The sequence below is a fragment of the Perca fluviatilis genome, chromosome 5 (assembly GCF_010015445.1).
Source record: "Perca fluviatilis chromosome 5, GENO_Pfluv_1.0, whole genome shotgun sequence".
Taxonomy (NCBI): domain Eukaryota; kingdom Metazoa; phylum Chordata; class Actinopteri; order Perciformes; family Percidae; genus Perca; species Perca fluviatilis.
In genome coordinates this window covers 33,525,117-33,542,895 of record NC_053116.1, presented here as the reverse complement: position 1 = coordinate 33,542,895, position 17,779 = coordinate 33,525,117, and the positions used below count along the sequence as shown (strand labels likewise).

Genomic DNA, 17,779 nt, shown 5'->3' with positions numbered 1-17,779 from the left:
CAGTCCCAGAGCCGATGGTTAACCTGCAATTTGTGAAGAATGATTCGTACGAGAAGGGCACGGACCTGATGGTGGTTAATGTTTACACGAAGGGGATCTGCAGGGACACGGCCAGGGTCATCTTCAGGGAGCAGGACTTCACCCTCATCTTCCAGACAAGGTAGTGAATGTGATTATGCTTCAAAGAAAGGATGGTTATGCCCTTTTGGCGTGCTTTAATGTCTTTTTAAAAAACAACAACCTGTGAATGACCTTTTTATCATCATCCTTTCACAGTGATACTACCTTTCTGCGGCTTCATTCAGACTGTGGTCCAAACACAGTTTTCAAGTGGCAAGTCAAACTCAGGTAAGTGTTGCAGTCGCTCGATGGTGTTTTAAGCCCCCACCATCGACTTCAAGGCACCTAACCCTAAATCCTAAAGGCCGTTTTATGGTTGTGCGTAGAATCAACGGCGTACCCCCGCAGACCCCTCTGCTGGTGTACTTACAAACTTTCCAATCCATTGTTTTATGAGTGCATAATCTATATGTACTAGTGTAGACGTTTGGTATCATTTTGGGCATTATTAGTGGGGTCATTTATGAGATACAAACGTGGGTCCATTAGCCCCTGCGCTAAGCTATTCAGCTGATAACGCTACTCTACGCTAACGCTCCCAATGTTAGACCCAGGTGGAAAAAGCTTCTGGGGGGTGTTTGGCTCGAGGTCATGGTGCAAAGGACCCTAGGGTGAAATTACTCCGAACCATCACTTTAAGTAGTCATGATACGCATCAGGCCATTCATTGACCATTGTTTGCTTTTCAAAATCAAATCACAACAAAGTCTAGATTTTCAGTAAATGAAAAGCTCCTTCAAAGGAGGAGCTTTTAATGTCTGATCATTCCCAAAACACCAAAAGATTAGTGGTGAGCTGTTGCCTTGTGTCACTCTTTAGTCTTTTAGTCTGACCTGTCTTCTTTTTACTCTCTCGTGCTGTAATCAGGAATTTGATCCAGCCTGAGCAATGCAGCTACTCCTTCACCCCGTCCCGACTGGACATCACCCTGAAGAAAAGGCACAGCCAGCGCTGGGGGGGCCTGGAGGCCCCCGCCCCACAAGGTTCTGCCAGGCTTCTACTTGTTCACACTATGCAGTTATAGATTTTTTGCAGTTGCATGTGTGGTGAAATTCTAGACTGTTGTTACATTCTCACTGTCAGTTACAACTTGAAAAAACATGATCTTCAAATCAATATATTACATTTGTACATTAAATACAAACACCTTTTTAAAAACATATCTTTAATTGAACAATATACTTAAAGCTACAGTAGGCTAAGTCTACTTTATGATTAAAGAGCAGGTTTCATATCAGTGTGGACTTGTTTTTCTCACTCTGACAAGTGGCCTGTGTGTTTGTACGAAGTCCCACTCCTGGCATGGTGTGTGTGTCTGTATGTGTGTACAGTTTCTTTACTGTACGTGTCTACGTTTGTATGTGTTCTTTAGGGTAGCTCTAAATGACAGGAATTTGAACTCTGTAACTTAGCTAGTAAGTAGATACGGGTGCCAGTCTATCCTGCTAACCTTATGTGGCATGCAGACTGTGTGACACCCAAGGCCTGGTGCCCTTGAGAGCCCAGAAACTGGTTCTAAATAGTTTATTTTGTTTGTTTTGAGTTTGTAATATCAAAATTACTTCCCAATAAGTTCCTTGGAAGTTTCAAATACAATGTAATTTGCTTCTAATTACAGGAAAAATAGAGACAGTTCATTTGGTACACACAGGTCAGCTAAACATGAAAAAAAATGTTTACAGTCAAACATATATTTCAAAATATATGGAGAATAAAGTTTCCAACAATAAATTAATACTGAATATATCAGCAATGTGATTTTAAAAAGAAAAAAAGAAAAGATGATTCGGGTATTTCGGATAAGCTGGATGCCAACCGCCGTGAAATGAACAAAGTGAGCCTCCACAACCCCATGTAAGTGGGGTTTGCAGCATAATTATGTGCGCGTTGTTTGGTGTAACGTTTGTTTTAAAGAGAGCATGCACATTTGTGCAACAAGCAGTTAACTGCCAGCTATAATGACACAGTTGTGCTGCTAGGGAAAAAAGTATGATGGGCACCTTGTTTCTGTATGATTAGTTACTTTGTTTGTGTCATGGGCAAATTGTATTTCTGTCCACCGTTTTTAGAGCCGGTGTCACACGATCTACACTTCAGAGAGCAGCGGTCGCGCGAACTCCACTTAGAAATCGATTGTGTGGGAGCCGACAGGGACCTCATGGTGCATCCAGGTGCACCTCGTAAACTCTAAAATCTATACTCTAATATCTACAAATGTTGTTTAAAACCGGAAAGTTTCAATTTCTTTTTCTTTTTGTCCTTCGTTGAAAAACATCTGTCATTACTTTCTTGTTCCCAATACAGCAAAAATGCTAAAATCATATCACTATTTAATTTATTTTCATATGGTAGATCTAATTTTTTAAGTTTTCAGCAAACCCCACAATATTCTTGTAAAACAGGTCCCCAAGAACCTTTGATGATTCCCAAGTTTTTTTACTGCAGCATTTTTTTAATAATTAGGTGCCTACCCCCTACGCATAAATTGCTATATAGGTATATTATAAAATTGAATAACAAATTTGACCAAACTGCTCTGCCGCGCCGTGCTCTGCGCTTTGTATATTTTCCTGCTTTTTTTTCCTTTGCCAATCGCAAGCCTGATATATTTACTTTGGTTTGAAGGGAGCTTCTTTCTCCAGTTTTTCTCATAATTGGTACCAAATGACCTACTTTTGACATACAAACCTCCAAAGTAATAATCTGGAAAATTGCTGTAACTGTAAAACTAAACGTAGGATTTTGTCAGTACAGCAATATATGGGAATTAGCTGATTGTTTAAATTGCAGAAACCATGTGATTAGTCAGCACTGTTATATTAACTAAAGAATAATAAGTGTAAATCAGTAATTTTATATTATTTAAAATAATGGGAACGTTTTTAATTTTCAAAAGTATGCCCAAATGAAAAGGCTTTACACCACAGTTTACCACTATTCATGTCCAGTACGGTCCAGACCTTCATCTTCTAACCACAAGCTCCATTCTCCTCTGTTTAAGGTGCAGTGGGTGGCGCCAAGGTGGCTGTACCCTCCAGCCCTTCGTGCATTGAGAAGAGCCAGCCAGGCAGCAGCCAGCACAGCCTCCCAGCCAAGGAGGAGCCTCCAAGGGTCGGGGAGGAGAAACCTAAGCCCCCCAAGGCCTCATCTAGAGTGGAGGATGGCGGTCTAGATAATGTTGCTCCTCGCACGGTCTCTGAGCCCACTGTTACCACGGTGAGCAGAAAAACAAATAGTCATCTAAACTGAAGAGATGATGCAATACACTGGTTGGTTTGATCTTATCAGTCTGGCACCATATTATCAGTCTTAGAATAGAAAGGGGAGAACAGAAGAGATATTGACTATATAAACTTGAAGTAAAATAATAATAATAAATTAAAAGATCTATATTGCAGTGTAGTCCAATCTAAGCAGAAATGAAGATGGAAATTGAATGGTTCCAAATTGTAGAAATGGTGTGTACATCTTTCCTGTTTCAGCCTAAGCCTACCTGCATGGTGCAGCCCATGACCCATGCACCTCCTGCCGGCAATGAGCGCCATGAAGAAGAGGAGGAGAAGAAGGTGTGCCTGCCTGGTTTTACAGGATTGGTCAACCTCGGCAACACCTGCTTCATGAACAGTGTCATCCAATCCCTGTCCAACACCAGAGAACTCAGGGATTACTTCCATGGTAAATAGTGTCTAGTTTGTTTGGGGCTGGACGCATATTATATTACAATAATAGGTATATTTCAATGCCATTCTGATTAAACGTTAATTTTGACCAAATGCATAATTTATTACACTACTTTATTCTACTGCCAAAGACATAACCCTGTTATGTTGCTAGGAAATAAGACGGGGTGTGTTTTATTGGTGCTTGGGTACACAGATACACTGATAATGCTATCTTAATGATTGCCTCATTAATTCTTGTTATATTGAATGCCTGTGCTCGCGGATAGTCCTAGCGACTGCTAACATGGACACAAAAGCGGTGCCAAGTAGCCCAGAGGAGCAAATTTAACAAGGATTCTGTAACCTCCTCTAGGTTTATCCAAATATGCTAGAAAAACTGTAGTTTCTGCAGTTCAAGCATTTAAAACATAGGGCTAAAGTGAACACATTTTTTTTACATTCATTATAGCAAAAAACATCAGCAAACACAAGGAGCCTGTCTTACAACACACATGCCAGTACATTTAAAATGTTTACCTGTATTATAAGTATTTGGTCACTGTTTCAATAGGGTTTTAGTAGTGACTTTTGGCTCATTTTCACATTCCACATGAAGTCTTCCAAGGTAGTTTTACTATGATGATTTCCATTTGTCTAAGCTCCAGTGACTTCTGTGGTTTATGTCTGGTACCATTCTCTCATGCCTTAATTTTCTCTGCCCCTGCAGATCGAGCATTTGAGGCAGAAATCAACTGCAACAATCCTCTGGGAACAGGAGGCAGGCTAGCCATTGGCTTTGCTGTGCTGCTCAGGGCCCTTTGGAAAGGAACACACCACGCCTTCCAACCCTCAAAACTCAAGGTATACTAGCAGCACTCAAAATATTAAATCAATTATATAATCAATCTTTTTAACTGTTGCTTCTGTTTTACTTTGGAAGTGTTCAACTGTCTTGGACTGCATGGATCACATTTTGTTTTTAATTCCCCCTGGAGAAACTTGTTCATGCTGAATGTAGCAAGGACAATATGATCAGGGTTTTAATTTCCCCTCTCCTTCCTCTTTGTCATTTGTTTGTAACTGCACAGGCAATTGTGGCCAGTAAAGCCAGTCAGTTTACAGGTTACGCCCAGCACGATGCCCAGGAATTCATGGCTTTTTTGCTGGACGGGCTCCACGAGGACTTGAACCGCATCCAGAATAAACCTTACACAGAGACGGTCGACTCTGACGGACGGCTGGATGAGGTGGGTGTTTTTCTCACCTATGAGATATTGTAGAGGTGGTCTGGTAATGAAGTCTCTGGCAGGAAATGCATTCCAGTTGATGCTGTGATTAGTGACTTGTTTTAAGGTGTAATCACTTGAACTTTAATATATATATATATATATATATATATATATATATATATATATATATATATATATATATATATACATATAAAATTTAATTTAATTTTCTCTCGAAATGACTACCATTCCTCCTCCTACAGTTTAGTCAAGCCTGGGCCTGAAGATGTGTTTTGTTTGTTGGTGCAGGTGGTGGCTGAGGAGGCATGGCAGAGGCACAAAATGAGAAACGATTCCTTTATAGTGGACCTCTTCCAAGGCCAGTTTAAATCTAAGCTCGTCTGCCCCACATGCTCCAAGGTAACGCACAATAACATTCCACAAAATGTTTTACTTTCTTAAAAGTAAGTGCTTTTAAATGTTTGCCTTGTTTTGGTGATAAGTAACCAACTCGCTTTGATTTTCTGCTTACTTATCTCTCTTCTTCAGGTTTCCATCACCTTTGACCCTTTCCTCTACCTACCCGTGCCCTTGCCCCAGAAACAAAAGGTGCTCTCAGTTTTCTACTTTGCCAAGGAACCTCATAAAAAACCCATCAAGGTAAGCTCAAATAACTAGTTTCCCACTCAAAGTGTCAAAAAAACAATGTATTGGAGAAATGGGGCTTTGCTTTGTTTTGAGAAAATGTAAAAATATCTTCCATGTGACCCACTCTCTGATGTACCTTTTATGCATATGTGTGTCTCAGTTTTTAGTGAGTGTGAGCAAGGAGAACTCCAGCACCGCTGAAGTCCTCGAATCCATCTCTAGGAGTGTCAGGGTCAAACCAGAGAACCTCAGGCTGGCAGAGGTTTGATATCTCAAATATTCAGGATTTCATACTCTGAGAGAAATTTCTAATAAAATTCACGTTTTTTGTACTCATTATGTGGGTGTGGAACTAAATATAATCCTGATAGATTCAGAGCAATGTTAAGCAGTGGTAGTCATTGACTACTGTTTACTCTCAGGCTACATTTACATTTAGAGTTTTGAGCCAAAAGCGATCTCCGTGCACATAAGTATTTTTAGTTCCAGTAGAAGAACTAGTCTGTTTAAACTAACACGCCCAAACCGCATATCTCATCAACATTCTCGTACACTGGGCATAAACAGGAGGCAGCATGTATACTCTGCCCGTTGCTGGTAGTTGCCATGGTAACGTTAATAGCTTAGTCTCAGAGACGTCATGAACCAATCACACGGCAAAACATTGGCGTCAATGTCAGTGTTGCCAAAGGTCTCCGTTTGCAGCCGTCGAGACTTCAACAGAATCCAAACCAAAACGGTGTCAGAAGTGTTTTCAAATTTCTCTGGTATAGGGTCTCTGAAACGCCAGAGCAGTGTGAATGCAAGGTGTAAACGTAGCAAAAGATATTCGTTTTTAAACCAAAACTTACCAGTGTAAATGTAGCCTCACTTAGCACAAATGGAACAATCAGAAATGGCTTGCTTGAGGACAAAACTGGACTTGTTTTTTCTCCCTCTCAGGTGGGGAAGAACCGCTTTCAGCGCATGTTCTCGCCGTCCCATTCCCTGGACATGGTGTCCTCCTCTGACATGTTGTTCTGCTTTGAGGTGCTTTCCAAAGACATGGCCAAAGAGAGAGTGGTATTGCTTCGAGTGCAGCAGGTAATTACAACCAAGTCCTGATTTTACATTTCTACAACGTATTGCATGTCATTGTTCACAGATATTGAGTGGACTTTGTTTGCCCTACAGAGACTCCAGGTCCCTAATATCCCCATTTCAAAGTGTGCTGCCTGCCTGAAGCCTCCAGTGTCTGAGGAAGACAAGCTGAAGCGGTGCACACGCTGCTATCGTGTGGGCTACTGCAATCAGTGAGTTCTAGTAGAAGATGCTGTCTCAGCCTTGCAACAAAGTACAAACCAAGATCGTTTGAATGTTTTCAAATGTACACTGAGGCATCGGTTGTTTTTTAAACCCATTAACATTTCTATGAACTTGTTAACTCCCTTCCCAGAGTGTGTCAGAGGACCCACTGGCCCAATCACAAGGGTCTGTGTCGACCCAACACTGAGAACGTGGGCCTTCCATTCCTGGTCAGCGTGCCGGAGTCCCGGCTCTCCTCTGCTCGTCTCAACCAGCTACTAGAGGGTTACTCCAGGTACACGCTCTGACTTACAGTCCTTGGTGCTCATCATATATTGAATTACACTTAGTGATGCATTAATCTTTTCATTTAGATGTGTTGCAGCTGTATATTTTCAAACGGGGAAGGAAACCCTGTCTTTGAATTTTATTTTGGTGTCCTTTTAATAAAAGTGCTTGTGACAACTCACATTTGACTTACAACTCAACATATTTAGCCCGCTTTAAATACCAAGATATATATTGTGTATCGCCACTCAGCCGAAAAATACAGAGATATGGTTTTTAGTACATATCGCCCAGCCCTAATGTCAGCATTACCACATGGACACAACTCGTAACAGTTAGCTGCTCTTGTGTCCAGGAAAGGAAGGAAATTCTTTACTCTGCTGTCATCATGACACCTGGCACCTGTTACTTGCCGGATAACAAATAATTAGAGAACATAATTGCATGTCACATCTACTAGTATATGCATGGTTGAGATCACTGGAAGGAATCCCTCATTTATAAAATGCAGTGAGCTTTTATTGTAATCACTCTAATGTCTCTCTGTGCAGGTTTTCCATCAACGTGTTCCAGCCTCCTTTCCAGTCAGGTAGGACATCCCCTGAAACATCCCAGTGCCGGGTTGACCTCCCCCCAATGCCAGCAGGCTCTCCTAAGGATCTTGGGACAGGGGACGAGGCCGTGGGTGATAGCAGTACTGTAGGAGCAGGTGATCTGGAGCTGGAGAGTCGCTCTCTGCTGCCTGAGTCCCAAGTGGAGAATCCTCAGGCCTCAGCCCTCCAGTCTGGGGACTCAGATTCCCTCTCCTCCTCCCAGACCTCACTCTCCACCACGCAGACTTCAGATTCAGGATTTTCTGAGCCAATCTCCTCCACATCCTGCTGCTCTCTGGACCCTCATGCTGAAAAGGAGACGTCCTGTGAGAAGGCAGTGCGGCCAGAAGGTAATAACATAGCTATTAACAGACGTATGCTTCAGAATTTCTGGGATTTTTTTATTTTATTTTGTCTCTACATCCCTTTCACACATTCCTTATTCTTGCCACGTCTTTGCAGCTGCAGTAACTGGGTATCAGCATCCAAGTGAATCAGCATCAGGTCATGCCAGTCAGTTCTACATATCTCTGCTGGACTCTAACAATAAGGAACAGAAGCTGGATGAGAAAGGTACGGCCAGTATTGTCTGAAATACTGATACTCAGTTTGATACCTAGTCATCTTATTTCCACGTTCAACATTGCATGTTCAGTTTTTGAGACTGTCAGAGAGGTGTTGTTCTGCTGTCACGCTATTGTAATGTTTATGACCATAGTTTGTGGTGTATTCCACTATGTTACAAGCTGAGTTTCCATTGTCCGCATTGACTGCGAAAACAATTATGAGGACCGAATAATTCTAATTGTCTCAGCTCTGATTGAATGCAGAAGACTACTGTAGATTTACAAACTGCGACAAGCAAGTGTGAAAGCCCAAGCCCTGGCGAAACAGTGAAATGTTGTGAATTACTTTACAACACCAAGCAGCGGCCGGTTTAATTTATATTAAGCCAAGAAATTGCCAGTGAATGCCACAAACGCACATCAAGATCCAATATATGATGACAGCCCTCCGTGGTCACGGAGGCTTGACTTTCTCAACAGCCTGCAAGGTGCTTATTAGGGATTACACTGTAATCTATCCGGAGGGAGTCAAACTGGTAGCCTGCGTAATTGCCATCTGCAGTGTGCCAGCAGAGAGAGGCTTCTCCCTGCAGAAGACAGCTGAAGACATGAAAGGGGAGAGAGAGGGGGAATGACATGCAGCAAAGGGCCGCAGGTCGGAGTTGAACCCGGGCCCACTGCGTCGAGGAGTAAACCTCTATATATGGGCACCCGCTCTACCAATTGAGCTATCCGGGCGCCCCTCCCTGCAGAATTTGACCATAACCTTTCCCTTTTGGTAAAATAAAACCTTACAGGTCGCATGACCGGCACCAATTTTTTCTTGTGGAAACACTAGTTACAGGATGTAGTGAGTTTTCCCCATATGTTTAGTTAAGTTTTTTTGCTGTGTGTACTGTTGCTTAAGATTGTACTTAAAGAAATAAAGTCCAACACACCAGCACTGTTTTTTTTCCATCCCCAACCCCTCTGCAGAGGACCTTCTGGCAGACCTCCCTGAAGACGCGACCCTGGAGCTGGTGTGGAAAAACAACGAGCGTCTGAAGGAGTATGTCCTGGTGAGCTCTAAGGAGCTGGAGTACGAGGAGGACCCCGGCTCTCTGAGTGAGACAGCCAGAGCGGGACACTTCACCCTGGAGCAGTGCCTTAACCTCTTCACAAAGCCAGAGGTGCTGGCACCAGAGGAGGCATGGTAGGGATCTTTATTTTGTGATTAGAATCTAAAATAATGCAACATTGTCTTTATCATTCAGGTTTCTTTCTTGTTTCCCGCCCAAGGTTGAATTTGCACCACATGGAGCATTTTCTCATTCCAGTTCCTCGGCTACTCATGAAATGATAATACAGAAACTTGTGACAATTGTCTTCCAAAATGACCTTAGTGCAGTCCTTCGTTTATGAGCTGACATAATATAAACCAACTATAGGAAATTATCCGAAAATAGAGATTGATAGCTTGCAAGCTGGCAGTTGTTCATGATGAGAGGGTGAGGCTGGCGGTGTGTACTTGAGGGTGTCTCAGCCTGCCCAAGAATACAAAGAAAGATTAAACCTGTTAAAGCCATATTCGGCCATGGCCTTAGCCTCCTGGTTGCCAAGTCAGGGCCCATCAGGTTCTGTCACGCCGGGTAATTGCAAGTCTAATTATACATGCTATTTGGTTATATTCAACCAGAAACTGAACAGACTTCTTTCAACGTTTAATCACTGTAGTGTTTTTGTCCTTCCTCTTTCACTGGAGAGCAGGGCAATGTTGAACAATGGTCGTTACTTATCCACACTCTGTCTGTTTTTAAGGTACTGTCCAAAGTGCCAGCAGCACCGAGAGGCCTCCAAGCAACTGCTGCTGTGGCGTCTGCCCAACGTTTTGATCATTCAGCTCAAACGCTTCTCCTTCAGGAGCTTCATCTGGAGGGATAAGATCAACGACATGGTTGACTTTCCTGTCAGGTAAACTCACAGTAAAGTAGAGTTGAATTTCCACCACATACCAATCTGCAGCACACCACTTATTTTGATTTGCTTTAATGTAAAAAAACATAAATTATAGTTTGGAGCCCCATTTTCCCAAATTTTCCTAACAACGCTTCTAATAATCCTGTCCTCTAGGAATCTGGATCTAAGTAAGTTCTGTATTGGCCAGAAGGATGAGATGCAACAACCCCCTATCTACGACTTATATGCAGTCATCAACCACTATGGAGGAATGATAGGAGGCCACTACACGGCGTACGCTCGCCTGCCGAGTGACAAGAACAGCCAGCGCAGTGATGTTGGTGAGTGTGCAGCCAACGTGGTTTATTCCCATCTTTATATAACTGTTAGTAGTTCTTACAAGTTTTCCATCCTCCCTATTTTCTCTTGTTGTTGTCTACCACCCTGTTGTCGACCTCTCTTCCCTTCCTCCTCCTCGTCTACCCATCCATACTGCCCCGCAGGCTGGCGTCTGTTTGATGACAGTACCGTGACAATGGTGGAGGAGAGTCAGGTGGTGACGCGCTACGCCTACGTCCTGTTCTACCGACGACGGAACTCTCCCGTGGAGAGGCCGCCACGCTTCCTCAGGCCTGTAGGAGCCGAGTCGCCCTCTGCCACAGGAGCTACTGCGAGCCAGGTGAGGGCGCCACAACACTGAAACAGAGGATCACGCCTGTAGAAGGGCTTTTCACATGTTGTAGCCAAGGTGTTTTTATCAAGGGCTTTAATATACTTTGCCTAATTCACATTTTACACCATATTTGTGTTAGCCTTTAAGTGAAAAGTTGACCTCATATTTAGTTTAATTTTCAGAATGTTACCATGGACATACATTTTGTTCTGCATGCAACTTTTCTGGTGACCTGAATCCAATGAAAGCAACACTAACTCTTTAAAATGCTAATGTCAGTAAGTGTGGCAGTGTAGTACAGGGTTAAATGGAGGGTGTATGCATGGATTATCTTGGGGTGCTGAGTTTTGGGAAAATACCCTAACTGCACAGTTAATGCAATGCAAGTGCTGCCCACCTGTGAAAATGGAGTTAAAATGGTTTGCAGATGCATGCCATTACAGTGAGGCCGTCACACGTGTTTATTCTACATGATATAGAATCAGATTGTGCCTGCTAAATTGAAAAATGATTGCAAACTTCCAACTTCCCCAGGAATTGTGCGTTGTAAACAGATGACGTATATATTTGAATGCAACAAAAACTCCAAAGTGTTCAAATTCACCTTTCATGGCTTTTGGGAAATTGATTAATGTGTCAGCCACTAATCATGAATTAGCAGAATTTGGCAGGTCTCTTTTCAAATAGTCTTGAACAGAGATCTTGCTGTGAGGTGCCTTATAACTACATAATGGAAAGGTCCTTTATTTACTGTTGATTCAGTGAAGTGCACTGCTTTACCGTATTATAATGTACAGATTTCTGGTCAGTTGATGAGGTTGAGAAGGGAGAGCTGTGAATGCTCTTCAACATTTGCACATTCAAGTCACGTTCAGTTCAGTTGGGTTAAATTACAGAGTATGATCTCTTTCACTCTTGGATGTCTCCACTTTCTGGCTTCTGCCTCTCTGAAGATGCACTTTAATTTCTGTATCCAGATGAGATCTTCCTCTCTACAGAAATTAAACAAATGCGGTGTTGTGTTTATACGGTTTGTTTTTATCACACTGGTTGTCAGGTGTAACCTTGTGATGCTGATAATGACTTGAGACTGTACGTGATCTTATGGGATAAAAGGGACAAATGGTTCACATTCACAAAGACAAAACTTTTTCTTTAACTTATTTTAAAAGTGTATTATTAATGTCAGTTTTGCAGTGAACTTAAACCATACACCTTAACTTTATTTTCTGATATGTACGTATGTGTTGGATTTGGCAGAAAGGGGCTTCAGAAAAAAAGTTATGTTCTTGTGCTCTTGATATTCTTAACTGTTTACTTTAAAATCATGCGAATATCCTCCCCACTTTACCCATCTGATTTCTGAACAACAAGCCTCTCAAACTGTCCCAGTTTGTCCCTAAACTATCAACCGAGAGGTCACGTCATTAGCTTGTTACAAACCACTGTTGATCTGAAATTGTGGGGTAGACCAGCTAAATGTTCCAAAATGTAATCATAGTATTTGTTAGACAACGCCTTTTCCCAGAAGCTGACACCGGTTTCCGCCAATCGCAGGCCTCTCTAATATGGCGGGAACTGGAGGAAGAAGAGGAGGGGCTCAACGAAGGCCCCCGCGGACTGCTCCGCTCTGCGCGGCGGAGGCGAGAAGCGTCGAGGAACGGAGATGAGGAAGACGAAGACAGAACTGAAGGATCTGTGCGACGGCACCGCAGGCAGAGGATGTCGGACCATCCTGATGATGACTGTGTGCGCTATTTTGTTCTGGGCACTCTGGCAGCCGTGTTTGCTCTGTTCGTCAATTTGGTCTACCCTCTTCTTTACAAATCCAGCTGGACCTGAGCAGTGGCTCGTTGATGACTTGATTTTGGCTGGGGCATTCAGAAGTATGAATGTTCAGTTGTTCAAACAAACAGAGGTACGATAGGAAACTGAAAGTTTTAATACTTAACCACAACTCTTGTGGAAGAACCCAGTAAGTCATCCTTCCATTGGCCTTCAGCTAGTAGAATGGTTCTTCCAACACTACAACACTTTAGAAGTGTATGTATAACTTTACATGGCTCAACCCTTTAAAATACTTTGGGCGCTACTTCACACATTAAAAGACACTGAGGTTAGGGCTGGGCGATATGGCCAACATCTTCTATCCCAATATAGGCCATTTCATATCTTGATAACAATATCACGATACAGCATGTTTTGTGGTAATTCAATAAATAGTATACAGGAAATATTGTTAAAGCCTGTTTTTATACACTCATGTGTGAATTAAAAGTACTTAGTATTTTCTTATTCCATTAAGAACGGCATAATGTGCAAGGATCAGAACGCAAAGCGTCGTCCAAATGACATAAATATTGCTGCAACGCAGTTCAGCCGCCTGCTGGTCTTTCGACATCGCAATAGAAACAACATAGAAAAATATATATGATGACATTTGTGTATCGTCTTGACTATATATCGTCAAATCAGCCAGCCCCAACGGAGGAGACAGCAAAAATATTCCGGTCATCATAAGCGAACATCGCAGTTAAAGCTGCAGTAGACTGATGGTATCAGCACAGTACCCGTCTCTATGCATTGTATTGGCCCTTGCTTCCAGTGCATGTGTGCTTTTTAAGAATTTGGCAGTTTGTTTTAGTCCTATTTTGAAGATAGTTCTCAGATGTTGAGCTCTGTAAGCCTTAATCATCTACATTAATATTAAATCATGGAGTTATTTATTCTTCACCTTGGAAACAGTAGTCTGGCTGAAAAAAAAATCCTAAATTATGGAGGTGTGGTTTAAAGCTCTGAAAAAGCTTGTAAGTTGCCCTTTAGTTCCGATTTTTTTTGCCAAAGAAACTGTATAGTTGTACCAAGTGCTTATAAGCTGATAAATGACAAAATTCTAGTAGTAAAAGAAACATGCTCTCGATATACAGATGAAGCCACTGTTGAGGACAGTCTTTTGTTTTTATTGCACTACACTCTCAAGAGAATGAGATTGCAAATTCCTGCAGTACGAGGGCAAGAAAGAGTAATATGTAAGTTATATTATAAAGCAAAAAAAACGTATGTGACCAATTGCTATTGCCTTTCTATGTCCCTAAATTGAACACGTACTGATTTATGGTATATCACTGTTTGCCTCCAGCCACCATCATGTTTTTTTAAATAGTCGCTTTCAGCAATATGTACTGCAGTTCACTGTAATTAGATTTAATTTTCTTCCATGATGTTTGTTTTTAATTTTTTTATTGAAATGCCTGTCAAAGTCTGTTATAGTTGCTTTTAATGTAATTTTTATTTTTTTTAAAGCCATAGCCAGGTGAGGATTTTAAATTCTCAGGATGAAATGTAGTAAGACAATGTGTTGCTCTGTGTCCATGAGAAATGTACGGACAATGCAGTCTTGTCACAGCTAAGTTCAACTAGGAGTGTGCAATTATTGATTAAGGAATTACCGTCCACCTCTGAATGTAATGGTTTTTAATGTGTTAAGCTGGATTTATACTTCTGCGTAAAAAATCTACGCCGTTGCTACGTACTTAGGTACGTGGAGACATGAACCTACGCCGGACCTTACGCCGTAGCCTGACGTGCACCTCTCGAAAAATGTAACCACGCCGCGGCGACGCTCGGCTGTGGCTTGGTAGCGTTGCATTTCCCCCGACTCATTTCCTGGTTCTCCATCTCCATAAACAACATGAAATCAAGGAGAGGGTTCACTGTTCCTGCTCCAGATTTCCCACGTGGTCAGAAAACACAGGGGAGACACTTTGTTTCTCTCACTATGACTCGAGAGTCGCTACTCTCTCCAAAGCTGATCAGCCACTCTCTCACTCACTCCACACACGCACACACGCCGGCTCGTCGCACGCACCAACGCCCAAGTATCAACATCGGGCCACTCGTGTAGGCTACGGCGAAAGCTCTGCGTGGAGCCTCTGCAGAACCACAAGTCGAGCTTTGCTCTGTTTTGAGTGGAAAGCAATTGATTATGGACCGTTTTGGAGCTCTAAAAACATTTAATTTTACATTATTTTAAAGAACTCAATGACTATAAACAGAATATACATAAAAATCCACAAATGTCGTTCTTTCTTTTATTAATTACATACTTCAAAGATGTTAATGATTTTATAGCTTTATGATCAGCAGTTTAAAATGAGTTCTTAAACACGTTCTGAGACTCCAAACTGTCCATAGATCATGTCTTTACTGGGTGTAGGTGTGTGTGTCTCAGGGAAATCCAAGGCAGTGTAGAGGTACCTGTCTGCCTTAATTGCTCAGTAAAGCTCAGAGCACCGTCAGACTGTGCATACTTGACTCAGAGATATGCAAGGCTGAAGTCTGTCTACTTTTAAAAGTCTTTTTAAGGTATAGCTTGTGCTTAACATTGAGTACTTTGTGAATTAAGGGAATTTAAATGCTGTTGGGTGTTTGTTTAGTTGACTGAATTCAAATGGACCAGACTGAGAGGTGACACTGTATGTGTGTAGTCTGCTATGAAATGTTAGTTGGAAAGAATTCTCTTGACTTTGTTTTTGTCCGGAAATGATTTAAGGTCTCTATCTTTGAATTCCTGAGTTGTTGATATTTGCAAGCACTATTTAAAAAGAAATTCCTAACCTATTTTAATTTCCCTGCAATAATGTAGATACCTCCCATCCAAATGCTGCTTCCCTAATATACAATGCATTGTACTCCTTTTGGAAATAAAATCTCCATACGTTTATGGTCTTTATCCTCATCATTTTCTCCAAACCGATAAAGCTGTCCCCGATAACTAAGCCAGCGAAATTTATCGTTAATCCTGGTTTATTTTACAGGCCTCTAGCCAGTCACTATTTGGGACAGACCTGGATCCCGAAGGACCGCCCACGTTGACCACAGAGGTTCCCTCTGACCTCTTCGCCAACTCAGGAGAGTGCGCAGCGCCATCCTACAGCAACATGGAGGAGGTGGACTAGTCAAGGAGAGGACTGAAGGAAATCCAGATCAGAGCCTGGCGATCCAGGGAAGTGGAAGCTAACTCCTCCGCTAAAGACCCATCGGTGCTCATTAATAACCCAGGCTTCTGGATCTGTGGAAGACCTTAAGGTGGTTTTTGAGAATACGACTGCACTCAGTTGTGAAAGACCGTCAGAGGCTGCATATAGACATGTACTAACTTGACACACACATCATTGATATACTCACATTAATATACTTACCCATTGATAAACACTTAACCAGCTGTATATGTAGTTATATCCATTCGGTGTATATAGTGACACACACGCATACACAGAAGCTAACACACTTCTGTAATCTCCGAGCTCCTGTTTAGCAGCTTGTTACAAACTGCTGCAGGAATTCATCCTCAACCAACCGAGTTGAGTGGAGCGCCTGCCAGGCTTCCACACACCAACGCACCTTGTGATCTGGTTTCAAGCTAAAGACCTCACTGCTAACCTTGACCAGACCTGTTAATCCCTGGCTAAAGCTATGGTCCTTTTTATTTGGGTACATTTGAGGGAGTTTGAGTAAAGATTGTTGTAATGTGTGTACTGTTTTTATTTTATTTTTTGTATTGCCGGAGTTGTTTTGTTTGTAGCAGGGTATTCTGTAAGTTCGATTGGAATTGTAGCGACGGATGTCATGAAAAACAATGTGAGACGGGTGCTGACTTGCTACTTTTTATAATTTTGGAGGGCACACGCTTTTGTCTTTTGACGCTTTATAAGCTTAATTTGGCTTCTGTTGCTCTAGCGTATTCTTATATTTTTTTGTACTTGTTTAGATATTCGATCCTGTGGATGCAATTGTCAAAGGCTTCAGTATAAACTGAAATGTGCATGACTGCATGTTCAGGCTGTAACCCCAGCCCCTGTTACATACCCCCCTCCCCCTACAAACTTTTTCATTTCATTATTTCAGTTTTGCGTGAGTTGTCCAGTCTCACCCCTCCTCTCCTTTGTAATAGACTGCATATATAAAGTGGGGATCATTAACAATGCTGCTGTGGATACATATAAATGGTTAATATAAATAAAACAATTTTGAGAACTGCTTACATGAATGGTTTTGTTCTTTTTTACGGATGAATGTTACAAGATGCCTGACAAGTTTTTTTTTTTTTTTTTTCATAGTTATGTTAGTTCATATATATCTGTGGATTAGTAGTCGTGTGAAGTTCTGTTGTCAAGTATCGGAGGTGTTTCTATTTTTGTACCTGATCTGGAGTTTTTCCCAGGCACCCAGGAACCCGCCCAGTCAGACCTAAAGTAGCCCTGCCTCAGGACTGTCTGGGCATGTACAAACTGTTTGTAATTGACACTTTAATATATATATATAAGAACTATAAAATTACACAAATTAACATTAGGTATAAGGAGGGAGGTTCGTAGGGAGTTCTTTACATGAAATAGATATATGAATATGTAGGAGGAGAAAGTTAAGGTGTAGACTACAGTGTAAATTAGTTATTAGTTTTAAAAATATTTTGTGTCCTTTGCAGCTTTTTTATTTTGAAACGATTTGAATGTAGTAGCTGAATATCAATAAAGAAGCATGGAATATCCCAAAAATAAAAAAAAAATTAAGAACACAACATTCCTATTCAGTAAGGCATAAATTAAAGCATAATTTCCATACAGCATGACCAATTTTCCTACACATCATTCCAAATACGTTTGTATACAATGGAAAAAGAAATTGACCACAAAATTGTTTTGACCACAGAAATTCCAGGAGTATTTGATATTCAGTGACAGAAACTTGCTTTACAAGACATCTTTGTTTGTAATAGGTA

General features: G+C 41.6%; 1 protein-coding gene across 6 annotated transcripts in view; it reads left to right on the top strand.

Moving 5' to 3' along the window:
- usp19 (ubiquitin specific peptidase 19) overlaps positions 1-17,041 on the top strand; it is a 28,331-nt gene extending 11,290 nt beyond the window's left edge. Inside the window, exons 7-27 of one of the 6 annotated variants that reach the window (XM_039799429.1) lie at positions 4-160; positions 277-348; positions 988-1,103; positions 2,190-2,291; positions 3,122-3,336; positions 3,603-3,795; positions 4,510-4,643; positions 4,871-5,029; positions 5,321-5,431; positions 5,561-5,671; positions 5,820-5,921; positions 6,602-6,742; positions 6,833-6,951; positions 7,095-7,238; positions 7,783-8,174; positions 8,287-8,397; positions 9,366-9,582; positions 10,188-10,340; positions 10,500-10,666; positions 10,829-11,004; positions 15,816-17,041. In XM_039799429.1, coding sequence (XP_039655363.1) covers positions 4-160; positions 277-348; positions 988-1,103; positions 2,190-2,291; positions 3,122-3,336; positions 3,603-3,795; positions 4,510-4,643; positions 4,871-5,029; positions 5,321-5,431; positions 5,561-5,671; positions 5,820-5,921; positions 6,602-6,742; positions 6,833-6,951; positions 7,095-7,238; positions 7,783-8,174; positions 8,287-8,397; positions 9,366-9,582; positions 10,188-10,340; positions 10,500-10,666; positions 10,829-11,004; positions 15,816-15,956 — 3,233 coding nt within the window. In that variant the 3' untranslated portion in view covers positions 15,957-17,041. Of the gene's footprint in view, positions 1-3; positions 161-276; positions 349-987; positions 1,104-2,189; positions 2,292-3,121; positions 3,337-3,602; positions 3,796-4,509; positions 4,644-4,870; positions 5,030-5,320; positions 5,432-5,560; positions 5,672-5,819; positions 5,922-6,601; positions 6,743-6,832; positions 6,952-7,094; positions 7,239-7,782; positions 8,175-8,286; positions 8,398-9,365; positions 9,583-10,187; positions 10,341-10,499; positions 10,667-10,828; positions 11,005-12,555; positions 15,722-15,815 lie in introns of those variants that run through there. The other 5 variants (XM_039799426.1, XM_039799425.1, XM_039799430.1 and 2 more) reach the window with 5 other exon arrangements.
- Positions 17,042-17,779: the final 738 nt, after the last annotated feature.